The sequence below is a fragment of the Dermacentor albipictus genome, chromosome 4 (genome assembly GCF_038994185.2).
Source record: "Dermacentor albipictus isolate Rhodes 1998 colony chromosome 4, USDA_Dalb.pri_finalv2, whole genome shotgun sequence".
Classification (NCBI taxonomy): domain Eukaryota; kingdom Metazoa; phylum Arthropoda; class Arachnida; order Ixodida; family Ixodidae; genus Dermacentor; species Dermacentor albipictus.
The window spans coordinates 151969725-151997370 of record NC_091824.1 but is presented as its reverse complement, the minus strand read 5'-3'; the positions used below and the strand labels follow the sequence as shown (position 1 = coordinate 151997370).

Sequence of the window (27646 nt, the reverse complement as noted above, 5' to 3'; positions counted from 1 at the left end):
TAAAGTCATGAAAAGCAAGCCTTCAAAGGTTTCGAAGTGTTACTTAAAAAAAACCATTCTCTGGCAGAGGGTTACAGCTTATTTATTTGAGAATTCTATATTTGCATAATAACCACATTGTACGGTTATGGCACTGAAAACATCGACAATGATGAATTCAAAAGTGCGTAGCATTAGCGAGAGAAATTCGTTAGCGTCACACCGTACCTCTCTCAGATCCCGGATCTATGATTTCAGCCGTGTTCACACACGCACACGCACACACACACACATGCGCGCACACACGCACACGCGCACGCACACGTACGCACACTTACAGGCACAGACACACACACACGCACACGCACAAACACACGCGCGTGCACACGCATGCACACACACACACCCTCACACACACGTTGGCACCCCACACACGCACAAGCACACACATGCGCATACACAAACCCATACGCACGCGCGCACATACGCGCAAACACACACACGCACACGCACACACATAGTTTGCACACAAAGGTAGGCGGCGCCAAAAATTTACATGTTACCGCGGCCTAATAAGGTTGGGAAACGTTCTGCAGCCTGGGTAACATATACAATTTTATTAGATTTTCTTCTTTGTACTTCTCCTTCAAGATGTGATTTGACTGACACTTAATTACTTCTAATTTAAAGAAATCTGGCAGTGCGTCAAATCTCAGTTAAATGAATTTTGAAACATTTATATTCCTCCTTGTTCGTGTCAAGGCCAGAGAATCGTTTGCAAGATTGTCTATGCAGATCGTGGAGGATTCTTGTCGCAAATAGGGGAATAAATGCCGTATTCGTCTCCGAACTCATCTTTGAACAGCAAGTTGAATGCTTCCAGTTTCGACGTGACACCCGGTTCTCAAAAAGAAACAACAAAAAAGAACAACGCAGTTTTGTCCTGAAGACATTCTGTCCATGTACAGGTCATGCGTGAGGTTTGCCTCTGCTTGCAGCTTCACGTTGCACTTATTCATGTGGACCATTAAGCCCACGCAAAAGGCCAATTTCCAGAACTCGTAACCGGAGAGTAGTGGTTCGAAGCAATCCTTGTGTGCAAGGGAATCTTTTTTTTTCTGCCCTGAGATTAGAGAAACAAGACAACTTTTCTGCAGTTCGGCCATCGAACTGCCATGTAATACGTTAGGTTACGAACTCGGATTATGTCGCCTTCAGATATTCACGGAAATGGCAGTAATTGAGCCCATGTGACCTAGAGACGTATCTCGGATGGCCCCTTTTGGAGGTATCTCGTTCAATGCGCGCTGATTGGCTGGGTGAGCAAAACTGGATGGGCTGATTTCTTGGTTGAGAAAACCCGGTCGAATCATACGACGCGCCGTACACTACGTCACGCGAAAGGGACAGTATCGCCGAAGGTGACCATGCCTTTGTCCACAGATAACGTTAACAGCTTAAACAGCAGGCTTCAGTACACAGGTCATCTGCACGTATTCCCGACATAGTGCCTGCTCGTGAATCCTGCAGTGCACTAACACTGGCCTTCGAAATCAGTCACCTTCAGCACATTTGGTAATTTGGCCTGCAAGTATATCTTTTAAAACTCCGGACATGTTCTCACGATCAAGTGGCACAAAATGTAGTTTGCCGACTGCAAGCTGTATTGATTAATTAATTCATTCATTAATTATGTCAGTAGCTTCAGGGACCAAAGAGCATTACACAGGGGGTGGCTACATGGACCAGAAATACACATATTTAGCAATTAGTTTCGCAGTTGTATCCATGGAAAAAAACTAGAGATACAATCAGTAACGGCAGTCCTGAATGAGACTAACCATTGTACTTAGCTTCAGTGTAATGCAGCTAGATACAATGTCATTTGCTATAATTTCATCGCGACTAACATGGCGAGAAGTGACCACCACTTGCTTAATTACTTCACATGTGCGAGTATGTTGCAACTACCACCGGCTATCTTAGGCCAACTGATAGAGTTGCGCAACAGTCTGAAAGATCATTTTCCTGCGCGCACGCTAATTCAAGGTGTGGTGAAAAGATTTTCTTGGATATTCTGTAGCAAATCGCTTGATTTCTTGAATATAATATACAAGACGCTTGGTTTCCTCGTTGCAGGTGAAGAGTGCTTTTCGTTTTCATAACTGCCCGAAAACAGTGCGAAACGAGAAGCACAAGGAAGCAAACTCGCAAGAAAAGTGATAGTCATCAGTGTTTCGAGATAGCACAGCGATCGTGAGATTGGAGTTGTTGCGGCGATATAAATGAGGTTCGTATTGGCTTCAAGGATTTGGATTTCCTTCTACGGCGGCGCATACCCACTGCGGGAGATTGACCAATATTTGGATGGTATTAGGAAGATGCTGGTAATAAAAGTGCACATTTCTTTTTTCTTCCTTCGTACTTTCTTTTCCTTCAATTCTAGTGCTTTCGCGAACGCACATAAGGGGAAAATAAAACAAAAACAAAAAAAAAGCAATAAACGCATAAAGCCCAGTACGATTCTGGTCCTGTGATAATGTCGCTCATGTTCAGTTTAGTGCCCTTTAATGACCGGAATAAGATTCTCTGATACCGACTCGAGTCTGCCATTTCTGAGCATGTTGCGTCCGATAAGCTCAGTGTCAAGTTCTTTCTGGAAGCAAATTACCGTTGCTGGAGCTGAAAATTTCTTTCTCTTGCTTGTCTGAAGGAGCGCGGGAGCACGAAATGGCCGTAGCCTCCGGTTTCTGTCAAGAGGTGACACTCGCAGGCTGCGAGACCTTTGCACCAAACAACGACAGGTGCAGCTTCGTTCGCAGCGCACGACTCGTATTCACGTCGCTTCGCTGAAGGGAAGGAAGAGGAATGATAATAAAAAAAGAAAGCGTAAAAGAGAGAAATACCAAGGCGCAGGCTTTACGGCAGGCAAGTTCGTTTAAACAGATGTCAGGCAGGGCAGCGAGACGAGCTAAAAGACGCCACGAAGCAGGCAAGGCGAACGTACCGGGTTGATATTATTCCTGCATAACACGTCATCGTCCTCGCCCAGGGCTGCGCGAGATTAAGAGCTGTCGTGTCCGATCTATTGTGCCCAACTTTCTCTCCCATTGTTCGACGGCGACTTTACAATATCCACCCTTTCTTTTTATATCCTACGGACAACGTTCATGTCGCACTTGTCGGGACGGCGGCGTGGCGATGCAACAACGGGGTCTACGAAACAGCAACGCTCTCGCGGCGACGACCGGCGCTCTGACGTTGTGGAGAGTGAACCGCTCCTTTCGGCGGCAGATCAGCTGACCGAGGAGGAAGCCCGCTGGGAGGAGAGCGACGACGAAGAGTGCGGCGACTCTCCCGAGGTCGGTTATTCGGCGCCGGGAGTGCCAGGAGCGCGGAGGCCGAAGCAGAGGTCCCGCGAGCAGCAGCACCATTGGCAGCGGCTGTTTCGGCTCCCGCGTGACGTTCCCGAGCCGGTCGGCGGGCGCGGATTGGCTTCTGGCGCGGGGCACGTGGCACGCGGCTGCAGCGGGCACGACGAAGCGCGGGAAGCGGCGGCCGTCGGCAGCAACAGCAGCAGCCACTTCCATCGATCGGCGGCCGGGAGCCGGGACGGGCCCGTTACCGGCGCAGCAACGACCGGCGTCGAAGACGACGGCACGCGAGACGGCCAACCGGAGCCCAGCCGCAGCAGCAGCCGAAGGCGCCGCGCGGGGGGCCCGCCTCTGTCCATGAGTCCCAGCAGCACCGAGTACCTGGACATGGACAAGAACGACGACGTCTCGCACAAGAACCGCGGCCTGTTCGTGTCGCATAAATGCATCGCCGTGTGCGTCATCCTGGTCGTGGCGGCACTGGCCATCGTCGGCATCTCTACGAAACTGCTTACCGAAAAGGCCGAGCAGAGCCCGCCGAAGAGTACCGAGCCGATCAAGCCCGTGCCCTCCCCTCCCAAGAACGTGCGCCTTCCACGGTCGCTGGTGCCGGTCCACTATGACGTCGAGCTGACGCCTAGACTAGATGGGAACTTCACGTTCAACGGATCGGTGGCGATCCTCGTGCACTGCGCGATAGAGACTTCGAACGTGACGTTGCATATCAAGGACCTAAACGTGTCGGACGTGTCGGTAAACGATGCGGCCGCCGCCGGCGGCTCACGCGTGGAGCACGACAGGTACGACGAGGACAAGCTTCTCCAGTTCCTCGTTATCAAGCTGAAGAGACCGCTCAACGCGGGATCAAACTACACGATCAGGATGAACTTTGTCGGCCACCTGAATGACGATCTCGCAGGATTCTACCGGAGCTCGTACGTGGACGCTTCGGGACACAAGAGGTAAGCGCCGCGGTTTATCCCCTCGTCAGACGCAAATTTGTCCAGTGGGAAATTCTTGCTTACCCGGACGTGCGGGTCATATCGGTATACTTACGTTACGTGCCATGGCTCAAAGCTCATCATCTATATTGCAAACTAGTATATTCCAGACGTCGCGCACACCCGCGTCCTCAAAGGAAACGTATGTCAGTCATTTGCGCACCGCGTACGTTCAGCATGCGCCCTGTACAAGCTCACTAGTTTCAATCTATTGAGGGAATAGCCTTGTAAGGCCACTGAGCGCTGGGTACTCAGAGCTTTCCGGGGCAGTGCGTGGAGGGCACGGTTTTGTTTCCTCGAGTTAAACTTACGCGCCGTGGTTCAGGCGCCGGCGCGGGAAGTTTAAAGGTCTGAACCACGCTGGCGAGGCTCTCCCACGAGTGCATTCGCTCGTCACAAGCGCTGGGCCGACCTCGAAGCCCGGCCGGCTTGCGCGTTGACGATGGGTGCAGCGAGAATGGCTTGCGTGCGCCGAATTCTCGAGGCGAGCTCATTTCGGTGACCGGTTTCCGTTCGGCATTGCCGGCTTCGTTTGAAACAGGCTGCGACGTTGCATGCAGTGCTCGGCTATAGATTTCGCCGGCAGTCCGTACAGGGACAACGTTGCACAAAGGTAGTGGATGCTTCTGCACTTCTTTTTATGCACGGCATTCGTCGTTCCTCATAGATACGTATATGTTGCATTGCCACAAGTCGAAACAATCTGGCGGAGATCAAGCGCTTCCTCACTGCTGATAAGAAATGGTAAATCATTTGCCCATGATATGTTTAGCACTTGAAGCTGTGCGCGTTAGCGCAATTTTCCGCGTGATTTTCGATTCTTTTTCTTCAAGAACTTCGTGGCTCCTATCGCGCTAAGGAATGTGATTTTTTAGTAGTTTATTTCATTTCGTAGCTGAGATGCATGTCACACTTTCGCTGGTGCTATTGCTAGTGGCTTTATAAGTGTACTCCGTGTAGGCAAACACAACCACACAGTGAGTTAAGGAAACTTACAGTGTGTGAAACTTGCTTCAGCTTGCAAGCCCGTTGGATGAAAAGCATGCTGATTATACATAAGTACCTATGGGCATTCAGTTAATGTCTCATGCCGTCACTTCTTAGTGGAACGCTGGTGAGCTTAGGCAAAAAAAAAGGAAGCGAAATAAATAATAAATAAGTAATATTGGAGTTCGCCGATCAGCAAGCAACTATCTGTAAGGATGTGGGAAGTTGTCTTAAGCAGAGTTCACTTGCACTCTGCTAAGAATGCGTGCTGTCATCTATCTCCCCCCCCCCCCACCCTTTTCATTATACTTCTGTCCCATATAACCTCAGCTTAATGCACGAATGCGTGTCTCATCGTTACTGTATCAGGAAAATAAATTGTAACATTTATCTGCAAATGAAGCAAGAATGTTGGCTTCCATGTTGCGTAGTTTTTCAAGCGCCTACAAAACAGCGGACGCAGCTGCAGGTAGCCGCGAAGTTGTCAGCAGCCGTGTGAAGAGTGATATAGGTCACCGCGTTACGATTGTGTCCGTTAAACGGTAATGCTATAGCATTGTTACGTAGTCTGCACGGGCAGAATTATAGTTTGAAATTGTTGGATGGAGTTGGAGGGAGAGGACCAATCACTTGGAAACGTGTTTCAGGCGTCATTCAGACTTGTGTCAAAAGTGCGTTGGTTTAATGAACGTAGGCGTGCTTTTTGGGTGGGACGAATAGCGCAATTTCTTAGTGCAAGCTCAATGAAGTTGTAAGCTTGCTGTGATACAGAAAATAGGAACAGTGGTGACCTGTAGGTGCGAGGGAAGGGTCGCGGAGATATTAGTTCTCTCAGTTAAAATTTACCTAATAACTGCGTGCGATTAGATGGAGATACGTAGGTGGGAATAGGGCGACGGAGGTATTAGAAGTTTTCTTATATTTGGTTGCATATAGCATATATAACGCAAGAGCAAGGAGCTTGTCTTGAATGCAAGTAAAAGGGAAAGGAAACGTTTAGGCGTCTATCTCATCTAGAGCGTACGCGAACTGTGCGCCTCTGTGCAATGGCGTAGCCGTGGCACTGTAGCTGTAGTGTTCGAGGAACGGTACTCGTGTTTCTGATATTTGCATGAAATAAATCTCCAGTTTTGCAGCTGTAACAGTGCTGCTTCTTTTTCTCGGTGGCTTCCTTTTCTATGGCTTCTTCGCTATTGAGAAATCCTTTGCGAGCAAACGCTGGCAGCAACGGCATGAAGCCGAAGTTTCGGAAACGAGAAGCCGTGCCATGGCGTTACTTTGGAGAAGATGTCTGTTGAACGCTATCGTACCGGCTGCATGACGCGTTCTACAATTGAACTCTTGTGAACAATAAAGCCTTCTGTGTCGGGAAAAAAGAAAACTGAGGAGCCATTCCACTCTGTAGCACATCACACAGGGTTAAATAAGGGCACATGTATTTATTTTCACCATTCGGTAATGATAGCGACGATAGCTTTGTGTTTACTGCGATATACATTGACTGGTTCGGTTACAACCTCAAACAGAATCTTGGCCAAAATTAACTCTATGCAGTACCGTTGTTCAGTAGTTGAGTTACTTAATTGGAGTGATGCGGGACTTCAAACCAAAGCCATCTAGCACAATCTGAGGGAACCATTTCTTGTCTGGTTTTAAAATGTCCACATTGAAGTCTCCAACGGTGATCACAAGGTTAGTGTCATCACGGCTAGCCCATGCAAAATGCGTGGTCATGAACTTTTTGATATCGCACTTGGGTTTGCCTGGTGATATATACACAGTGGATATCACAACGCCGTCTTTCGTTTGTACGGCACAGACATCCCTACAGTCGGTGGCATTGTCCTCTTGCGAGTATACATACATTTTGTCCTTTGCGTATATACGGCAACACTTCCTGCACGTCAGTCCATGTGCTGTTCACAAACGATTCCAGTAAACCGATCGACTTGAAATAATGCATATTGATTGATTTATTTCATTTATTATTAAATTTAGTATTATTATTGCTGCTTTTTATTATTATTAGGGGGCAAAGCGCGTGAAGCCTGCTTCACCTCCTACCCGCCGTGGTTGCTCAGTGGCTATGGTGTTGGGCTGCTGAACACGATGTCGCGGGATCGAATCCCGGCCATGGCGGCCACATTTAGATGGGGGCGAAATGCGAAAACACCCGTGTACTTATATTTGGGTCGCGTTAAAGATCCCCAGGTGGTAGAAATTTCCGAGTCCTCCTCTACGGCGTGCCTCATAATCAGAAAGTGGTTTTGGCGCGTAAAACCCTATAATTTAATTTTTGCTTCACCTCCGCCAAATACCCGCCGTGGTTGCTGAGTGGCTATGGTGTTGGGCTGCTGAGTACGAGGTCGCGGGGTCGAATCCTGGCCATGGCGGCCGCATTTATACGGGGGCGAAATGCGAAAACACCCGTGTACTTGCATTTAAGTGCACATTAAAGAACCCCAGGTGGTATAAATTTCTGGAGTCCTCCACTACGGCGTGCCTCATAATCAGAAAGTGGTTTTGGCACGTAAAATTCCATTTCTTAACCACCACCAAATGTCGTCCCAGTCCGGTACTGCACTATCTCTGGGATAGGCCCACGCTCACCTTTTTTTACTGTTGTACGCACGGACATAAAAAATACACGAAGCACTAGCCACATACAACTTCGCTGTAAGAGGAAATGTGGTTGTATAGCGGTAGTGGCAGGTGGAAGTAGCCGCGCTGATGTCACCAGCTACAGTGAGTTACAACTGGGTGGAATTCCCCACCACAGCAGCTCGGTGAAATTTACCGAGGATGAGACCGCGGTTTCGATTTTCGGCCGCATTTCGACATGGGCGTTACGGAAGACGTTCATGCGGAAGGTTTCGGCGCAAATTAGATATACCCAAATGCTTGCAATTAATTGCTCTTTCTTATTCTCGCAAATAACTGTTCTTTGTCAGGCACTCAGTCAGCCGGTTATTCGACAATCACCTCCTGGTTGAACATTACTTGACCGTGCTGTTAGAAATCTCCGTAGGCACACACAGAAAGCTTATCAGTGTGAATCTTCATTTCTGGAAAGTTGCATGAAATCCCCGAAATTTTGTTCAATCACATTTACTACTGCGCTCGGCCAGCGGCGTGATGGCTGTCCTAGTCACGTGATTGCCTAGAGTAAACTGAGCGTGTGCTGAGTTCATCTTTGTCTTTAAAAAAGACAAAATTGTGTTTCCAGCTTTGCAGTCACGATGACGTAGGTTTTGCCTGCGCGGCACCGTATCGTTTTCTTTTGTGTACGATTAACGGGAGCGCCGAGTGTGTATGTAGTTTGAGGTTGTGCAAGACCTCAGCGAAAGCGGAGTGAATACTCGAGGACGAAAAAATTACGAAACCAATTGAGCTAGCACAACACTTACCACAATTTTCACTTGGACGGAAACGGAAGTCCTGTTTGTTGAATTGCCCTATGAAATTACAAGATGAATTAAATCCCATCGTGAAGCCTTGTCTGTTGCGTGAGTCTTAACAAACTTGAAAGAGTTGTTTTGTTGTTAGTGCTTTACTTTAAGTTATTCTTGCATAATACGGATTGTATAATATTAGTTTGCTGACTCAGCAAACTAATAGCATGCCGTACGTTACTACACTTGTGCTCCGACAAGTGTACCAATGAGGTGCAACCCTAATTTTGTAAGCCCATTAAAATCTAACCATGTGTTTCTAAATTTAATTAAATGCTGGAATTTTACGTCCCAACACCAGAATATGGGAATCAGGCGCTCCGTAGTGGGGAACTCCGAATTAATTTTCGCTACTCATGCACGGTACATACTTAACTTTTGCACCAAATGCACGGTACATAGGCGTTTTTGCGCTCCCCCCCCCCCTTCCCCCCTATCGAAATGGGGCGGCCGGAATTTGATCCCGCGCCCTCGGCCTTAACGCCAAAGACACTACACCACCATGGCGGCTGTGTCTCTCTGAGTCCTTTATTGTACAACGCACCACGAATAAGTGTCTACGAACTTTTCGAACTCCATTAGATAAGTTACAGACCCAATCATGCCGTACAATGACGTAGAAGCGGAGTGTTAGCTTGCTGCGCCGTATGTGTTACTGATAGCTTCATCACCTGATAATCTTAAAAGCACAAGCGGACTGATTAAAACATGCTCGCATTTATACACCTGCAGCTATCGCTGCGCGTTATTAATGATACCACGCGCCTATACTGCTTCGCAGTGTCAGCAGCCGCCTTCACACGACTCATGAGAGAGCTTTTATAGCTTGCCTTTATTAGCCCCTCCATCTGGCCAAACTTCAGGCGGCGTCAAAGCTATATACGGTCAATCAGTAAGCAGAAATTCTTGCGTGCCATGAGAACTGTCAGCGGCGTGATTGGCGTCTTTTGAGCTGCATTACACACCTTATAGTGTAGTTGCCAGAGCAACAACCAACACAGCGTGCAACACATCTAAGTACAAATCCAAACAAGACAGGTTCACAGGAAGCTGTGTCTTTGAAGTGATTAGCCCTGTTTGGACAAGGGTTACCTCATACTGGAGCCATCGTTTCGCCAAAGGGCTCTGTCGGGAAATGTTGGGGACCCTCTCTTATCGAAGCGTTATTTGGCTCTAGCCGGAGGGATCACTTGTTCGACGACTGTTGGAATCACTCATAAATACGAACCATTTCTTGGCACTAGACCACTTGGTCAGCTTGATATCATTGTAACTTGATACAGCTTGTATCAGTAACAAATTCTTGGAACTTCCTGGTACACTGCATTAGGTAAATTATAGTGCAAGGGCATACGACGACGAGGAAGTTAGCGTGGTGCGAATGTTACTCGATAACGCGTAAAGCGCCTTGCCGAGCGATTGCATATAAACGAAGACACCGATGCAATGAAAGGAACGAATCGAAAAGGAGACGCTGTGAGCGCACACGTTCTGTGATTGTGAAGTTAATTATTTTCACTGGTTCGGGCATTTCACAGGTGCATTGTACGAGATATACCAAGCAACGTTTTCAACGCACGTGTTTTCCTTGGTGTCTGTTTGTTGGCTTCACGTGATCTTTTCAAAAAGATGACGCAGTGAGCATGGCTACAGATAATAATGCTTCGATGTAGTGATCGCGCTTGCAAGATGCACTGGATCGTTTCTCGTGCCTAATTTCTACCGGACTCCTCAACGACCTGATTACTTTTTCTTAGCGAAATGAGTTTAGCAGAACTTATTAAGGTCACTATATTGTTCTCGCGATGAGATGGTGCCCCTAATTCTCTCTCATATAGGTCTGCGACCCTTCTTTTTTTCGATCCCACCTCGACACATTGTCCTCGCATTCTCCTTTCTTTCCTTCTTTTCGTCATTTTCCTCACCACGGTTTACTCACGCAAACGGTGTTACAATGGCATTGCGACCGCATTGTGAGGGCTTTGCTTCTGTCTCGGAGCTCCTGTGTGGAGGCTTGCGCCCACCTGCCGCAGATGTGCATACACGTTTCGAAGCTGGGTCGTCACGCGAGTCGTGTGCAGCGTATGCGTCGCGTGACCGACCAACACGACGGCGACTCGCGCAAGAACTTCCGGCGCGCTGCGTTGGCAACTCGGCTAGTCGTGTGACCAATTAGTCGCTGGCGGTGTCAACACGCCATTAACCCTTTAGCGGTGTCTGGCAAGCCCGGCTGGTCGTGCGCTCAGCGCTTTGTTCTCTCTCATTCCGAATGATATATATATATATATATATATATATATATATATATATATATATATATATATATATATATATATATATATATATATATATATATCATAGCATTCTGCCTCCCCTTTTTTTCTCATTTTATTAACGACTTTCCGGAAAAATCACAGGAAACATTTAGGCTATTTGCAGCCGACTGCATTCTTTATCGAAATATTAACTCGCATGATGGCCACATAACACAAACAATGACACGAAAGCAGTGTCTAACTGGTGTGCCGACTGGCAGATGACCATCAATACTACTGTTCTGTCAATCAGTAGAAAAGAAGAAGTAACTCGAGCTTTATGTATACCGTTAACGACGTGCCACTGATACGCGTTCATGAACACAAGTACCTCGCATTAACATAAACACATGAATTCAGATGGCACTTCTATATAAACGTTACAGCCACTGCAATGAAATGCCTTTTCTTTCTTGGAAGACACCTCTGACTAGCACCACCCCATACAAAACTTCTGGCTAACAATAATTTCGTCAGGTCAGTCTTTGAATACGCAAATGCTATCTGCTTCCAATACACTAAACAACCAATTAAAAAAACTAGAAGGTGTACTGAGGAAACCACTACTGTTTATATACAATAAACATAAACTAACAAACTCGCCCACTGAACTTCTTAACAAAGCCGGAATCTTACCAGTACAAAACCGAACAGTACTAGCCCGTTCTAAGCTTATGTACCAGCTCCTACACAACAAGCTCAATACTAATACCTCTAGATACATCTCCAGAAATGAAACACGGCCAACGCGACATAAACACACACAAACACTCAATGGGTATTCTTTTCGTACCGACTGCTTCAAGAATTCGTTCCTTCCTTTAGCGATAAGAGAGTGGAATAACATGACTGAATCCATTAGTAACAGGTCCTTACTAGATACATTTGCTTGTTTAGTGCAAGAACATCTCCTCGCATTACAGCTCTGGTTTACTTATTTTGTTTTGTTATTGATCTTCAAACGGTAACATTTTAACCTATAAGTATTCTGTTTGTATGATGCATTATATGCAAGACTGCATCCTGTTTACCATGTTCATCACGTAAATTGTATCACACGTGGTTGTAGGCTTCCTTCTTTCTTAATTTGGTTTGATTATTTTATCAGATTCTTCTGTATAGTTATAGTAAATTGTACCCATGTATTGCATCTGCGATGATGTACTTAATTCTTTTGTTGAGCGAAGCAAAAAAAATATTTTGCAATAACACTCTCGTGATTATGTAATGTATTTATATTTTTTTTGTTCGCAAAAACTACCATATGTGCTTGCTCTTCCTGTTTTAATCCCATGAGGTATTGACAGAAGGTGAAATAAATAAATAAGAAGCCAACAAAAGATGAACAGGGACAGCACACTGGAAATTACCTGTACTTAATAATTAAAGAAATGATAAATTAATTGAAAGAAAGCGGATGAAAAAGCAACTGGCCGCTGGTGGGGCACCAACTCACGTCTTTGCATTACGCGTGCGATGCTCTTACCAAGTAAGCTACCGCAGTGCCGCCTTCCCATCCACTTTCTGGGGTACTTATGTTTGTCTACTAGAGCTCATCATTACTAATAATGACTAATCATCATTGCTAATATCATTACTAATATGGATGAGATAGTTCAAGTGGCTGAGGAGTTCTATAGAGATTTATACAGTACCAGTGGCACCCACGACGATAATGGAAGGGAAAATAGTATAGAGGAATTCGAAGTCCCAAAGGTAACGCCGGAAGAAGTAAAGAAAACTTTGGGAGATATGCAAAGGGGGAAGGCAGCTGGGGAGGATCAGGTAACAGCAGATTTGTTGAAGGATGGTGGACAGATTGTTCTAGAGAAACTGGCCACCCTGTATACGCAATACCTCATGACCTCGAGCGTACTGGAATCTTGGAAAAACGCTAACATAATCCTAATTCATAAGAAAGGAGACGCCAAAGACTTGAAAAATTATAGACCGATCAGCTTACTGTCCTTTGCCTACAAACTATTTACTAAGGTAATCGCAAATAGAATCAGGAACACCTTAGACTTCTGTCAAGCAAAGGACCAGGCAGGATTCCGTAAAGGCTACTCAGCAATAGATCACATTCACACTATCAATCACGTAATAGAGAAATGTGCGGAATATAACCAACCCTTATATATAGCTTTCGTTGATTACGAGAAAGCGTTTGATTCTGTCGAAACATCAGCAGTCATGGAGGCATTACGGAATCAGGGTGTAGACGAGCCGTATGTAAAGATACTGAAAGATATCTATAGCGGCTCCACAGCCACCATAGTCCTCCATAAAGCAAGCAACAAAATCCCAATAAAGAAAGGCGTCAGGCAGGGAGATACGATCTCTCCAATGCTATTCACAGCATGTTTACAGGAGGTATTCAGAGACCTGGATTGTGAAGAATTGGGGATAATTTTAATGAAGAGTACCTTAGTAACTTGCCATTCGCTGATGATATTGCCTTGCTTAGTAACTCAGGGCACCAATTGCAATGCATGCTCACTGACCTGTAGAGGCAAAGCAGAAGAGTGGGTCTAAAAATTAATCTGCAGAAAACTAAAGTAATGTTTAACAGTCTCGGAAGACAACAGCAATTTACAATTGGTAGCGACGCACTGGAAGTCGTAAGGGAATACACCTACTTGGGGCAGGTAGTGACGGCGGATCCAGATCATGAGACGGAAATAATTAGGAGAATAAGAATGGGCTGGGGTGCGTTTGGCAGGCATTCTCAGATCATGAACAGCAGGTTGCCATTATCTCTCAATAGAAAAGTATATAACAGCTGTGTCTTACCAGTGCTCACCTACGGGGCGGAAACCTGGAGGCTTACGAAAAGAGTTCTACTCAAATTGAGGACGATGCAACGAGCTATGGAAAGAAGAATGATAGGTGTAACGTTAAGGGATAAGAAAAGAGCAGATTGGGTCAGGGAACAAACGCGAGTTAATGACATCTTAAGTGAAATCAAGAAAAAGAAATGGGCATGGGCAGGACATGTAATGAGGAGGGAAGGTAACCGATGGTCATTAAGGGTTACAGACTGGATCCCAAGGGAAGGGAAGCGTAGCAGGGGGCGGCAGAAAGTTAGGTGGGCGGATGAGATTAAGAAGTTTGCAGGGACGGCGTGGCCACAATTAGTACATGACCGGGGTTGTTGGAGAATTATGGGAGAGGCCTTTGCCCTGCAGTGGGCGTAACCAGGCTGATGCTGATGATGATGATGACTAGAGCTAAACCTGGGAGTGTTAGCCAGCGCCACACCTCACGGCCTCGATACCGTCACGTGTACGGGATATTATTCGTTTAAACTCACACATGCGTGGGTTTATTAACCAGTTGCCTTCACGGCGGATGTGGAACATGCGAACGTCAACGTGGGGAAACGTGAACGGGGAGGAAAAGAGGCTGAAAAAGCTTTGCTTTAAACCCGCGATATGTCATTTGGCCACACTTTCGGTGAAAACGCTAGTGTTGCCTAACATCGCGAGGTATCGCCCATGCCTCTCTTTATTTCCTAATGTCAACTCTTAAATTGTTCGCGCCTTCAAAATACTCGCGTGGGCGCACAGGAGCTATGTTTAGCTGCAAGACGTTGCATTTTGTTTTCTGCCTATTAATTTGTCTGTACTCTTCGATAAAGGAAACGATAGCCTTGATGGGCTGATGAATAAAGAAAATCTCCTAGGACACCGTTCGAAAACGTTTATAGATTGCATTTAAATCACTCGTTGTGCCCTGGTATTTCTCCAATGTTCTTTTCTTTCATTTGCTTTTTACTTGAGTACCGATATGTCACCTACTTTCTTCCTAGGGGTTCGTGGTAGTGGGGATAGCCGATAACTCCGGATAATACCATAAAGCTCAGTTCTTCATGCATGCATGCTTGCTTGCATGCTTGACCCTTTACGGCTCATAATATGACTCAAGTTTAAGTAGAATCGTCAAGCGAGACAAGAATCGGTAGGGACGAAAAAGCAGGCTGGCTGTTCGTTCACATTTCTATCATATACCGGCAGTCGTTATTGTGTAATGGCGTTGTTTTGAGCTGTTTTAGTGCTCTCACCGCATTTCTGCATTATCACCTACGATAAGAGCCCATTGGCAGGACGCCAGAACAATACACGACTTCATCAGCATCATCTTCCCCTTTCGCCGTCGATGTTTTTTTTTTACCATACTTTAACTTTCAACGAAGCTTCCAACGCGGAGGATGCTTGCTGGTGCATTCCAAGATAAGTTATCTTTATGCCACAGAGAATACGTAGGTACGTGCGGAGGGTAAAAGCTGGTGCGCTAAGGTGACGCGATAAAACTGGATTGTGTTGTCTTAGGTATACAGCACCGAAAATCACTGCTGCAATATGCTACTTGCGCACGGAGTTCCCTGTCACATTTATATGTTCTATGGCGCTTTACTAGGCCAGTGACCTAGTTGGAAATGTCTTTATTTTTTTTGTTCGCTACACCCGTGGTCTGCAAACTTTTCTTTCCGTCCGTACACCGCAACAACAGCATCACCCTCAATGTGAAGATATATGTAGCATAGTCATAAAACGTTTCTGCGGTAAGAAAAGAAGAGACTGTGAATAAAAGAATGTTTAAGAAAAGACGCACCAGGAAGATGACATTGTGGAGTGGAAGTCAACGTTATACTATGGCGTAAGAACTGGTGTTTACAAGACAGCCACTTCCGTGTCTCCTTTTGCCAGCACTTAGTAGTGTCTACCACTAAGTTCCATAAATAACCATTATAAGGAAGAAGAGATAACTGGACTCGGATGTTTTGTTACAACACGATTGGTACTCGGTAACTACCTCGCTGCTCAGCGAGAATCGAGCGAACTATGGTTTTATCAAGAGGCTCAGTTCGCTCAACTAGCTCACGGTCAATTAACGGGCATTAAACGATGTCTTAATCGGAACAAAATTCACCAATCGTCTGGTCCTATTACTCTTGGCGGAACGCGTTGAGCATGCAACGCTGCTATTTTCACTATTAGTTTTTTATTTCGCACTTGATAGAAGCGTTTTTGGCTCGCCCCACGGTTTCTGACTAATTAAAGGTAAATGTGTCGAGTCGTTTTCTAGTTTAAGCGGCTACCAGGATCGAAGGTACTTCGCTTCTATAACATAGCGTGTTCTCCTCATGCTTGAAAATGAGCATAGGAGCCTAAACTTTAAGACAAAGAAAGACACAGCGTTGACAAGACATGCATTATGTGATAGTGTCGAGTCAACCGCAATGGCGCAGTGACCAGGGCAGCTTTGTCTATCGCTAAGTGGCGTCATGTGAGAAAGAAGCTGAATTGTCGACCGCAGCGGTGATTATGAAGTGAGTAGATAAGAACCGTACACCGCTTGCGATATCGGGCACTATGCTGAAGCATGGCTGAATAAATGAAACAAATGTACAAAACAAAGACGAGGCGATAGAACTCGCTGCCACCTTCTCTGATACGCGAGAGAAGGCACACATTCAACTCTGCCATGCAAAACACCTGGACGACCATTTCGCATAGGAATGCGCTAACGAAGCTGTCGACGCTAGCACGCTACGCGCACGGGCGTTCCCTCACCCTGTTCGCCGAAAACAAACATCTCCATTTCCTGTCACTCGAGCACAAGGGGATGAGAAAGCTGTGTCAACGAAGAGGCCGACTGTTGAAAGGACGCGCCAAGAAGGAAGCGAAAGAAATAGGACCCAGTTCGTTATTCAAGCGCATGCATGGCTGCTTTCCGCGGTTGTGCTGTAGCCGCTCTTCGCCATTCAGGCACCTGTTGAAGGGCACGCGTCTACTTGCTCGGCGTCTCCTGAAAGTGCGGGGCACGTGTCTCAGAGCAAGGCGAGGGTAGGAGGGAGGGTAGAGGAACCTGAAAGGTCTCGGTGTGCGTACTCGGAGTTTTTTTTTTTTTTCCTCCTCTCTTTCTCTCCCCTTTCGGCCGATGGCTGACGGATCGATGGCTGACGACTAGTGCCGAACACACACGTCTTCATTGTCGCCGTCAGCTGTAGTTCACGCTGTGTATCTTCCCGGTCCGGGACGCTTTCCATTTTCTTCGCTCCCATAATTTAATAACTTCCTTGTTCTTCTTCCGGGAAAGGGGAGGGGGGTATATAGAAGGCTTTTGTGAAGGTGTACACAAGGGCATACCAACGCCGTCTGCTCTTGTCTAGCGTTCATTGCTGCTAACGCCAGGTCTGCTCTCAAATGTCACTGTACTGCCACGCTTACAGGGGGCCAATCTTCTGTCACCCGCATCTCATATAGCATTGGCAGCTGCTAGTCTTTGTGCAGGCTTACGCTTGTATTTTTGCTCACGGGAACCCTCTTTTACCTGCGAGAGCAAACGATTCAAATGAGAACATACTTGATAATATAAGCAGGCTCTTGCACTGTTATACTGCGAACGGCCGGCGCAGAAATCGGGTAGAGCCGTCAAGTGCAGGCAGGCTAAAAGGGCGCTGGTGAGCGCTTGGCGAAGGCCGCTGACGTAGCAGCCGCGTGGAGCTCATGTCCCGACGGAAACCATAATAAGGACCAAACTTTACAAATCACGGTCACTCCTTATGGAGCTTATGCCACGGCCGCGTTATACCGTATGAAGCTGGGTTCGGGCTTCTAAGCGCTGAGGTACGCACAACCCGCAATCCCGCACACACTTGACAGTCTGTGCGGGATTTGTAGCGTCAGCGATGCGTGTACTCCCAGAAAGGTAGCGTCTGCGCCTACGTTTCTGATAAAGCAGCGCGCTACACGCGCACGCAGTTGAGCCCGCTCCGTGTAAATATTGTAAAATGGGAGTTTCTGATGTGGCGATGCAGCAGATGATGTAGAGAGAGGAATTGTAATAGAAAGAGGAATTGATAAGCAACGTCAACGTAAGGCGAATGTCATTGCCAGTCAGATGGCCTGGTGAATAAACGTCGCAGAAGTTTTCAAAGTCAACTAATCAGTGATCAGACCATTCAGCTGGCAAAGACTGCTCTTTAGTGTTGCAAACGTCACTTCGCGGTGATTGACGAAGAGACTTCCCCGAATATTTTGTGTCATGTTGGGGTGCGTTAGCTGGCCTAAATTTCGAGGAATCTTGAATGCGGATTCAGCATGGATGTTCCAGATTCTAGTATTTCGTGATAACATTACGGGCAGTATTATATACGTTTTGGGTCAAGCGAGATTTCTGACAGTCCAAGTGGAAATATATTTGCTCTAGCGGCTCATTTCGGGATAAACCTACAGCCAGTAATCAGTACAAGTGTACGCTATGCAGATTTATACATAAGAAGACACTCTGTAAGAGTTGCATGGTTCAGCTGAGTGCTGGGATGTGATGTCACATCTGGTTAACTCGAAAACGTGTCCGAGCGTCCTCGAGTCGCGCGCGCAAATTAGTGACGCCCACACACGCATAAACTAGTGCCCACTGTAGCAACTCTATATGAAGAAACTCTATCGCAGTTTAGTTCCCTTAAACCCTGTGGAAGAGCTTTATATAATAAGAATTAAAAAATAGCGAACGCCTATCGAAACGCAGTGAGGCGAGTTTTGTCTCTTATGGCCTGAACGGCGTCCGAATGTCCATATTTATCACCATCGCTGTTTTTGTGAGCGTACACGTATTGCCTGTAGTTTTGCGGAAGGGATTATGTTGTGCCAGTGCGAAACTGTGTTGCGGAAAACGCAGTTCGTGAAACCTCGTTAATCCTCGTAGCATTGGCAGCACTAAGGAAAACTACTGGTGTGGAGTAACAGAACGCTATATATTCGAAAACAAGTGGCGAGTGCGAAAGTGGCAAGGCTTTGCGTAAAGTCTGCAAGCAATATCTCGTACACTCAACTCGGCATGAATGTGTCTGTTGGGTCTATAATGTGACTACGGCGTTAATAGGTCAAGCGGCGTGTGCTAAAATGCGATAAATTACGTCTGTTGACTTTGTTTTGTGATTTGAGTAACTACAGTACGTCTGATTAGCCGGAAGTGGATTCGCTACGTCAAACATATTGGTACAATGCTGAACGCAAGGTGGAATAAAAAGAGCGCAAGCTTGGGGCTGAATGCGACGTCGTTAAGGACATGTCTGCTCTGCATGTCTTGTACATAACCTGTAAATAGATTTCCCTGTTTCTTTAATCTTTGTGCCGCATTTTGGTGGAAGTACGGGGTACACCTAATGCAAGATGGATCTCCTAAGCGGGCGTAGCCTGGCCGCCACCACCATGCCGATTGACGAAGAGGATACAACAACGGTGACCACGACGGTGACCACCATGCCAACCGTCATCATGCCAACCGTCATGGCACGTTTACGGGTACCGACAACCTTGACGCCGAAGATTGGCTGCCGATGTACGAGCGTGTCAGCGAAAATAACAGGTGGAATCATGCTTCTGTTAGCCAAGGTGATCTTATAACTGAAAGGCATGGAAAGGACCTAGTTTCAGACACGAGTTATGTCAGCGCCAGAAAAAGCCACCTCTACTCCTAACTGGTCCCCTTCAACCTGTCGACGTGCCTTCAGAACCGTCCTTTCGCGTTGGGTTAGACCTGCTTGGGTCTTTTCCTATATCTTCTTCCGGTAACGAGTGGACTGCTGTCGCTACCGACTATGCAACTGGGTATGCGATCACGAAAGCTCTTCCCACATGCTGTGCAACAGACGTCGATGAGTTCTTTTTGCACGACATCATCCTTCATCACGGCGCTCATCGTCAATTTAATGCTGGTATTTCCTCTGTAGAGTTTTGTACGACCTACGCCGTTCTTGCGTAGCCGAACACAAGCTCACTAATGCCTACCATCCGCAGACGAATGGCCTTACTGAGCGCCTTAATCGTACCATCACAGACATGCTTTCAACGTGCGTTTCTGATGACCACCGTGACTGGGACAATGCTCTCCCCTTCGTCACATTCACGTACAATTCATCCCGCCACAACACAGCGGGTTACTCACCATTTTATATATTGTACGGCCGCGGCTCCATATTGCCTTTCGACACCGTGCTGTCCATCGCTCAAGATTCTGCATCGGATTACGTCCGAGACGTCATTGCCAAGGCCCAACAGGTACGTGAAGTTGATCATCGTCGCCTTTCTATTTCTCAGAACAAACAGAAGAGCACCTGTGACAGTCGTCATCTTGACGCCAACTTCCTTCCCGGGGAGCCTGTCCTTCTATGGTCTCAGACCCGCCGCGTCGTCCTATCGGAAGACCTGATGTCGCGCTACGCCGGTGCTTACCGGCTCCTCCACCAGGGGACAGATGTAGCCTACGAAATCTCTCTGGTCACGAATCCCGCTTGCTATGTCCAGCCTCCCCGTGACGTCGTCCATGTTGGCCGCCTTGAACGCTACCAGTTTTCGTCCACATAAGGCGTACCGGGAAGGAGCTTCCACGCCGGTGGGACGTTTGTTACAACGCTGAAAGCAAGGTGTATGAATAAGAGCACGAGCTTGGGGCTATGATGTTAGGGACTTGCCTGCTCTGCCTGTCTTTTGTACACAGCATGTAAATAGATTTCCATGTTTCTTTATACATTGTGCCACAATACATAGCACACTGGCGACCCTATAGGTTCGTTCATGTCATCTCTAAGTGGCATCGTTGAACCAGCTGTAAGCGTGCTGGCGTTTCGCGCAAACATGCAGGACGTGATTAAATGCTCCGCGCGTGTTTGTGTTTCTGTAGTGTCAATACGCATTACGATGCTAGGCTACTTCGTGTTCTTGGACACCGTCGTGAGTGGTTCGGACGTCACAATTTCTTCCCACGCAGAATAGCCGCTTTCGCAACGAGCTTTTGTGTATATGTATACAGCTCATTTTATGACGTCGCCTTTATAAGTTCGCGATGCGTACACTGTTGGTTCACTTAGCTGTTGATTTCTTTATTTCCAGTTCAAGCCAAGTTACGACTAGCAGCACATGCCTTGTATAGACAAGCTTTGAAACATTGCATGAAGGCTGGATTCATTTCCCTGGCCCTTACCTGCAACCTGGTTGACCTATCTGTTTGCTCTTCAGTGGCGTCTATCGCCTCTCTTTAAAATGACAGACGCCTAAGAACGTGTTTCTTCTGTTCGCCATGACTACACGATGAGTATTTCAGTTCAAATATTTGCGTCAAATTTCTTGCGGGCGAAAAGTGAAACCGCGTGTGGCATTCTGCGAGACAAAAGCGGTATTTTGACTCCTCCTCTCCCCTAAGGAATAAGTGAGAAAAAATAGGAAGCTTCGCGCTTCAGCCTCTGCTCCGGCGCCATCTTTTTCTCTAAAAGTGCCCGCACAAGCCGCCCTATTAGCTTCCATTGCACTCTTTTATTTTCATTTACGTGCAATGCCTGCATTCGATGCCCGCGGCATTCGAGCAACACCTATAGCTGCAATTTATCGCCAGACGGCGCTTGCTGACTCAAGGATGCGAAGGAAAAAAAAAAAACACGTAGATTTACCAGAGTGGCAAGAAACAAATTAGAAAACAAAATTTGTAGGACGACACGAAGGGCTGTGCCATGTTATTTGAGGCTCTAGCTGGTTGCCTGAGGACAAAAACATACCGGAGAAAATATTCGCAACAAGATGAGGCATGTGTCGGCTGGAGCAAAAACCCTGAGACCAATCAGAACAACCCAGTGGAATGCGAAGACATCCATCCAGCGAGACCCGCTATAGGTTTCGCACACCTTCCAGAAGCGCCTGGAAAGTGAATGGAAGCATCAGCTGGTCAGCAGTCGGGGTAAGCAGGAGATGTTTAGAATATTGGCGAAAAAAAAAACGGTGAAGAGATTAATAGGACTGGTTCTGTTACAGGCATAGGAAGCGGTGCAAGGCAGACATAAAATTTTTAGGGAATAGAGAAAAATGAATAAGGAGATGTATTACAATATGCTAGAATGGAAAGCATATATCGCATACCTGATTAACTCAAACAGGCTAGGTATTTGTCACCGCCATGTTTCGAAGGGGATGTCAACAAATCATCATTATCATCACCGTTATGCGTCCGATTTTCTGTCTGCTGCTTATTCTGACGGACGCTGAATAAGAAAACTTCCGCGTGCTGCGATCTCAGTGCATTTTCTGGAACTTCAGGCGAAGCACTGCGATTCGCGGAACTCTCTGCTGCGGTGGCCATGATAGTCCTCCTATCTTGGCAGGGCTGTTCCTACATGTGCACGATGAGATCAAGTGGGGCCTTTCTTCTTCGCCTACCTTCTAAGACTCCACGAGTGCTGTTTTGTGTTGGGTCTATGTCTTGCATCAAGGAAGTGGCCGATGATTATGACTTTGGAAACGCGTGGGCTTTGTAAAAATTTTCTGGTTGCTGCCTATTTGGTCCAAAGGATAGGAACGTTTTTGTTGTTGCCTCACCCGATACTGGTGATATCTACACTTGCCCCAGCTCCTTATCGTTTACGTTCCGTGTAAGGTATAGTAGTGTGCGCGTTCCATATATCGCCTTTTCCTTCTGGCGAATTCGAGGCGTAACGGCCCAGTGGGGACGGCGCTGGCGGTGCCTAATCGTATTCCTTTGCATTCAAAATCTGATTCGGCCCCAGCCGGGACTGGCCTGGACCGGCCGGTGGTTTTTAAGCTCGAAGCGAGCGCGTACGGAATGCCTTGGCGTTCTCATTTCGAGTTGGAAGGAGTGGTACGCGGACGAGAGGGTAAGGTGCATCCGTTCCAGTGTGATGCATAATATGCTAATGGCTCCACTATTGATCCACTCCAGCGCTCGCGTGCGCACCTGGTCCCGGACCCTTATCTCTGGGGCAGAGAGCCAGCGCAGTAGCTTTCCCGCTTTAAAATTACTCGCGCAGTCACGTGTACAGGCTGTACAGGCGAGGGGTGCGGCCCACTTCCCTGCAGTGCTTTGGAGCGTGTGCTTAAAGTACTTGAAGTTGCCTAAGAGAGTCTCAAAACCTTCAGTAGACGAATCGTGGAGTTAGGTGTGTCCATATTATTGTGAACTTCGCGATTTTATAGATAATAGACTGAGCCGAGAAAAGCCAAGACAGAATCGGCGAACTTAACACTTTTGCGCGGGACTGTTTTATGCGAGCTCAGCAGTAAAGTGCGAAGTCATGACGTAGAAAGAACTCGGAAGAATTGAGAAGTCGTGAAAGTAGTGGAGGGAAGCGACAACCACGTGACAAGGAAGGTGTGTGTGTGTGTGTGTGTGTGTGTGTGTGTGTGTGTGTGTGTGTGTGTGTGTGTGTGTGTGTGTGTGTGTGTGTGTGTGTGTGTGTGTGTGTGTGTGCGTGTGCGTGTGCGTGTGCGTGTTTGTGTGTGTTTGTGTGCGTGCGTGCGTGCGTGCGTGTGTGCGTGCGTGCGTGCGTGCGTGCGTGCGTGCGTGCGTGCGTGCGTGCGTGCGTGCGTGTTTGCTTGTTTTCGCTGGCCCCCGTGTTATCTCACCACCCGGGCGACGCAATAAATTATTAGGCTTGCCAGTTCGAGAGATTGTACAACTTCGGCGCAATTATGAGGTTCATTTTTAATCCCCAGTCGAGCATGAAGGCGGCTTCGGAGGTACGGAATAAAATTCTGTCATGGAAATACTATAGGAGGCACATGCGAGACAGCTTTGCACGTGCAACTATGTAAGATTTCTAATGTGTGTAATGCACATTGATCGAATTGAATTGAAGAAATAGATAAGTGAAGAAATAAAAATTCCGGCAGAACACATCTATGATTATTATTCAAGTGTGCAAATAGCCAAAACTGGTCGTGTGCTGCATCCGGGTTCTTCTCTCGCACTTCCCTCTGAACGGGCTGCGCCTTCCAGCGACGTCGCCGTGAACCCCGCGCGCATACCCCCGTGGTACACACACAGCGACACAAGTTGGCGTAGAAGCGGGTCACTGAAGAGAGGCACATTGGTTATGTGCCCTAGGAGCCACATACCCGGTGGCACATTAAGCCAGTGACACATGTACCCAAGTTGGCGTAAGAGTTTCGTTGAAGAGCGGCACACACCCCGTGACACATACCCAGTGACACATACCTGCGTGAACGGCCCGCATTTTAGGCTGCACTACCTTTGAAAGTGGCCCACATATTTAGACGGCACTATCTTCGGGATCAGCCTACACTTTTGGAGGGATTGCCAGAAAGCCGGAAAGGAAACTGGTCTTACACCACGAATGCTATTCGCATTAAAAAAGGACGCTGTCGGGGATTGCGATCGCTTCTGATTGGTTGGTCATGAGCATTACCAGCCCATCAACCTTGCTAGCATTCCGCTGTTCTTTCTGTACTTACCGGCAGTAATTATCAGTCTTATGACTTCGGTAATTCGTCAGGTGCCAAAATAAACTACTGTTCCTTTTGTCAATTTCAAACATTTCGTGTGAGCAGTATTGAAAGCACAAAAGCCAAATTTATATAGCTTTTCGTTTCTATAGGCTGTTTTCTATTCGCTGGTCGCCTTTACTGATATTTTGTACAACATCATGATTAATTGGTATCTGCTCTCAGTAACAGTTTTAGCCAAGATCTTTGTAAGTACAAGTTCAGATTAAAAGACAACTTTGTACACTGCCTCCTCCTCCCTCTTTCCACTATCGGAAAAAAAGAAAACATAGGCTCGGACAGTGGTGCCGCTATCACTGTTCGCAGGCTTAAGCGTCTGTAGACATCCACTTCAAATCCCAGCACAACGTTAGCCAAGAATTGTCACACAGTATAACTGCGAGACTTTTCACAAAAGGTTGGTTACCACATTTTAGGAGATTTCGAATAATTGCGCGAGCTACAGCACGCATCTTGGCGTCGCAAAACAGCGGCAGAGAGGCAATGAAGCTGGAAGACAGTTGGGTCATGTGATGCGCAAATCAAACAATGCATTTTCAGCAAAATAACAGTGGGATACCAGCAAGAATACATTGACACGTCATACTGTGACTTTCGCGAACCGTGAGCACTCAGCAGACGGCCTATGATAGTAATATTTATTTACCCAAAGCAAAAATTGGCTCCTGAAAGACGTACAGTGGAATGATTTTCGTATAAATGTGGATCGTTGACTGAAGCAAGTAATCTCGCTAAACGCGGTTCTTATTGCAGTTCAACCCAATATGAAAGCCTCCGTGATGCAGCGCCAGGTGCATGTTTCAGAATTATACGCATTGTTATACACAATTTACAATGGTGCCTGAGGCGTTCTAACCCCAGAAAAACATACGCTTATATACTGAAAGGCCGAGTCAGTGCAAAAAAGCATGACCAAAACGAGTGTAGACAAAGACGGCAATGTGTTTGACACAGAGACGGTGGTACGCAGGCTCCCCAAAATGCCGACGAAGAGACCGACCAACTTACGGAAGCAGCGCTTCGTTTTCCCGAGTGATTGCTGATACTTAGGGCAGCCAGAGGTGTTCCTGTGGTCATTGTCATACGACTCCTAAGGCTTTCCATGTACCTTGCATCGCGTGAGCCGTGAAACATTCGTTTGCTTGCGCATAAACAAAATTGGCCGCTTCGTATCGACCGCACTCTCTGTGCGTTCTTCAAAGGAGGTGCTTAAATCTGGATCTTGCACTAATGAAGCTAAATCAGAGTGCACCTGCCTCTGCATCGTATTTGCGGACGTATTGCTCCCTGAATATTAAAGCGGAGCTTTCTATGTCTCAATGATTCATCCGTGAGGGCCGAAAACGCACTGCAGAAAAGCCAACTTACTCATCTGGGTATAACACTATAGTTTACATTTGCAGTTGTACCGATAAGAACAATGGGGACAATATCATGCTCTCGACCAAAGGGAAAACGCCACGCTACCAAGACGAACTGTATATATCTGCAGTGCATTACGCGCGTCACGCAATGCATTCCCGACCGTCAGCGCGAGTAGGCCGCGGGTGCAGCGCACGGCAGAAGAAGGCTGCCGTACGCAAACGTAAGCGCGAGCGCGATCGAGCCCGTAAGGCCGGTTCCTTGTATCGGCAACGGCACGCAGAAGCTATGCGTATCCTTCGACATTCCGATCTGATCGTGCGCATCAACGAGACGGAAGCCAGACGTCGTCGCCGCGCTGATCGAGGTTCGCAACTGGGAAAACGCGGCCAAACGCCAGCGACTCGATGCGGAACCACCTGAAGAGACGCAACTCTTCAGGTGCTCCACTTCAGTCTTCAACTCACCCGCCATGGTTGCTCAGTGGCTATGGTGCTGGGCTGCTGAGCACGAGGTCGCGGAATCGAATCCCGCCCACGGCGGCCGCATTTCGATGGGGGCGAAATGCGAAAACACCCGTGTACTTAGATTTAGGTGCACGTTAAAGAACCCCAGGTGGTCGGAATTTCCGGAGTCCTCCACTACGGCGTGCCTCATAATCAGAAAGTGGTTTTGGCACGTAAAATCCCATAATTTAATTTAATTTAAGTTTCACTTCAACTCTTCAGTAGTAGCTCTCGGGGCCATCGCTACTAGATACTTTTCAGTTGTAAAACTCCGCCTGGGAGCGGCGCGAGAACGTGACCCTCTGTCGTCTCCTCTCGCGTGGTGGCGCTGCCGCAACGGTTGGCCCGGTTGGCTACGGAAGCTTCCCAAGGCAGCAGCGCACCGCCGACTCTGCCAGTTTTTTTTTTCTTTTTGCTGCTCTTCATGGCACTGAATGTTCAAAGAATAACCTTTTTACATTGTGCACTCTAAAAATCAGCTAATAGGTGATTGAAGAGGAGAGTGAGTCTTTTCGTTTGCGGCATGTTGTTTTAAGGGAATAGGACCGGTACAACGCCGGATTGATGAATCTAAGCATGCTGCATCGATATTCACAAAAGACGCACTTTCTTGGTTGCTACAGCTACCTTGTGACCGCTTTCTAGTTGACAGTTTGTATCCCTGGAGTACAAATGCATTCGCATAACAATGAAGAAATTCAGTACTTCGCACGTGAACGCGAACATATGCTCTGGACAACCAAGAAGAGGGAGGCAGCACCCCTCTAGATCATCTAAAACCTTCCAAAATATCTCTCCGTAAAGGCCTGCCTCATCCAGGGAAGCTGACACACTTTTGTTAGCAGTCTTCATAACGCCCAGCATCTTCGGCGTCGGCTGCTTTAAGGAACTTTGCTTGAGACTTCTGTACTCAATTAAGTAACTATCGCAGACAACTTCTGGGATTATAGAGCTTATGTGCGCTATGCATAGATCACATGGTGCGCCCTTTCTGACTTTCTGAATGACATATCCACACAGATAATAACCAACATTGTCCTCTATGTTTCCTCGAACATAAGTGTGCTCATTGCAAGCACATTCTGGTGAGCTGCTTGGCTCCACGCAACTTATCAACGTCGCCTCAATGGCATTGCGAAGATTATGCTTTGACTTGCAGGCTTCTCTGGTCTGTTTGAATGTGTCATTGACGCCGACGAGCACAGGGCCTGGCACACCTTCCACACTCCCACGTAGCGCCGTTTTAACAGGTGTATACAGGCTTAGAAGGCGGAATATCTGCGCGAAGATGATTATAGTTGGATGAGACTCATCTCCACCGAAGGAACGCACTAGTCCAAAGTGAGGCTGAAAA

The 27646-nt window shown here is 47.1% G+C and overlaps 1 protein-coding gene across 1 annotated transcript in view; it reads left to right on the top strand.

The window, feature by feature from the left end:
* The first annotated feature begins 2970 nt into the window (after positions 1-2970).
* Positions 2971-27646, top strand: part of LOC135909759 (aminopeptidase N-like) — an 87409-nt gene continuing 62733 nt past the window's right edge. The window contains exon 1 of the mRNA XM_065441826.2: positions 2971-4315. Coding sequence (XP_065297898.1) covers positions 3150-4315 — 1166 coding nt within the window. The 5' untranslated portion in view covers positions 2971-3149. The remainder of the gene's footprint in view (positions 4316-27646) is intronic.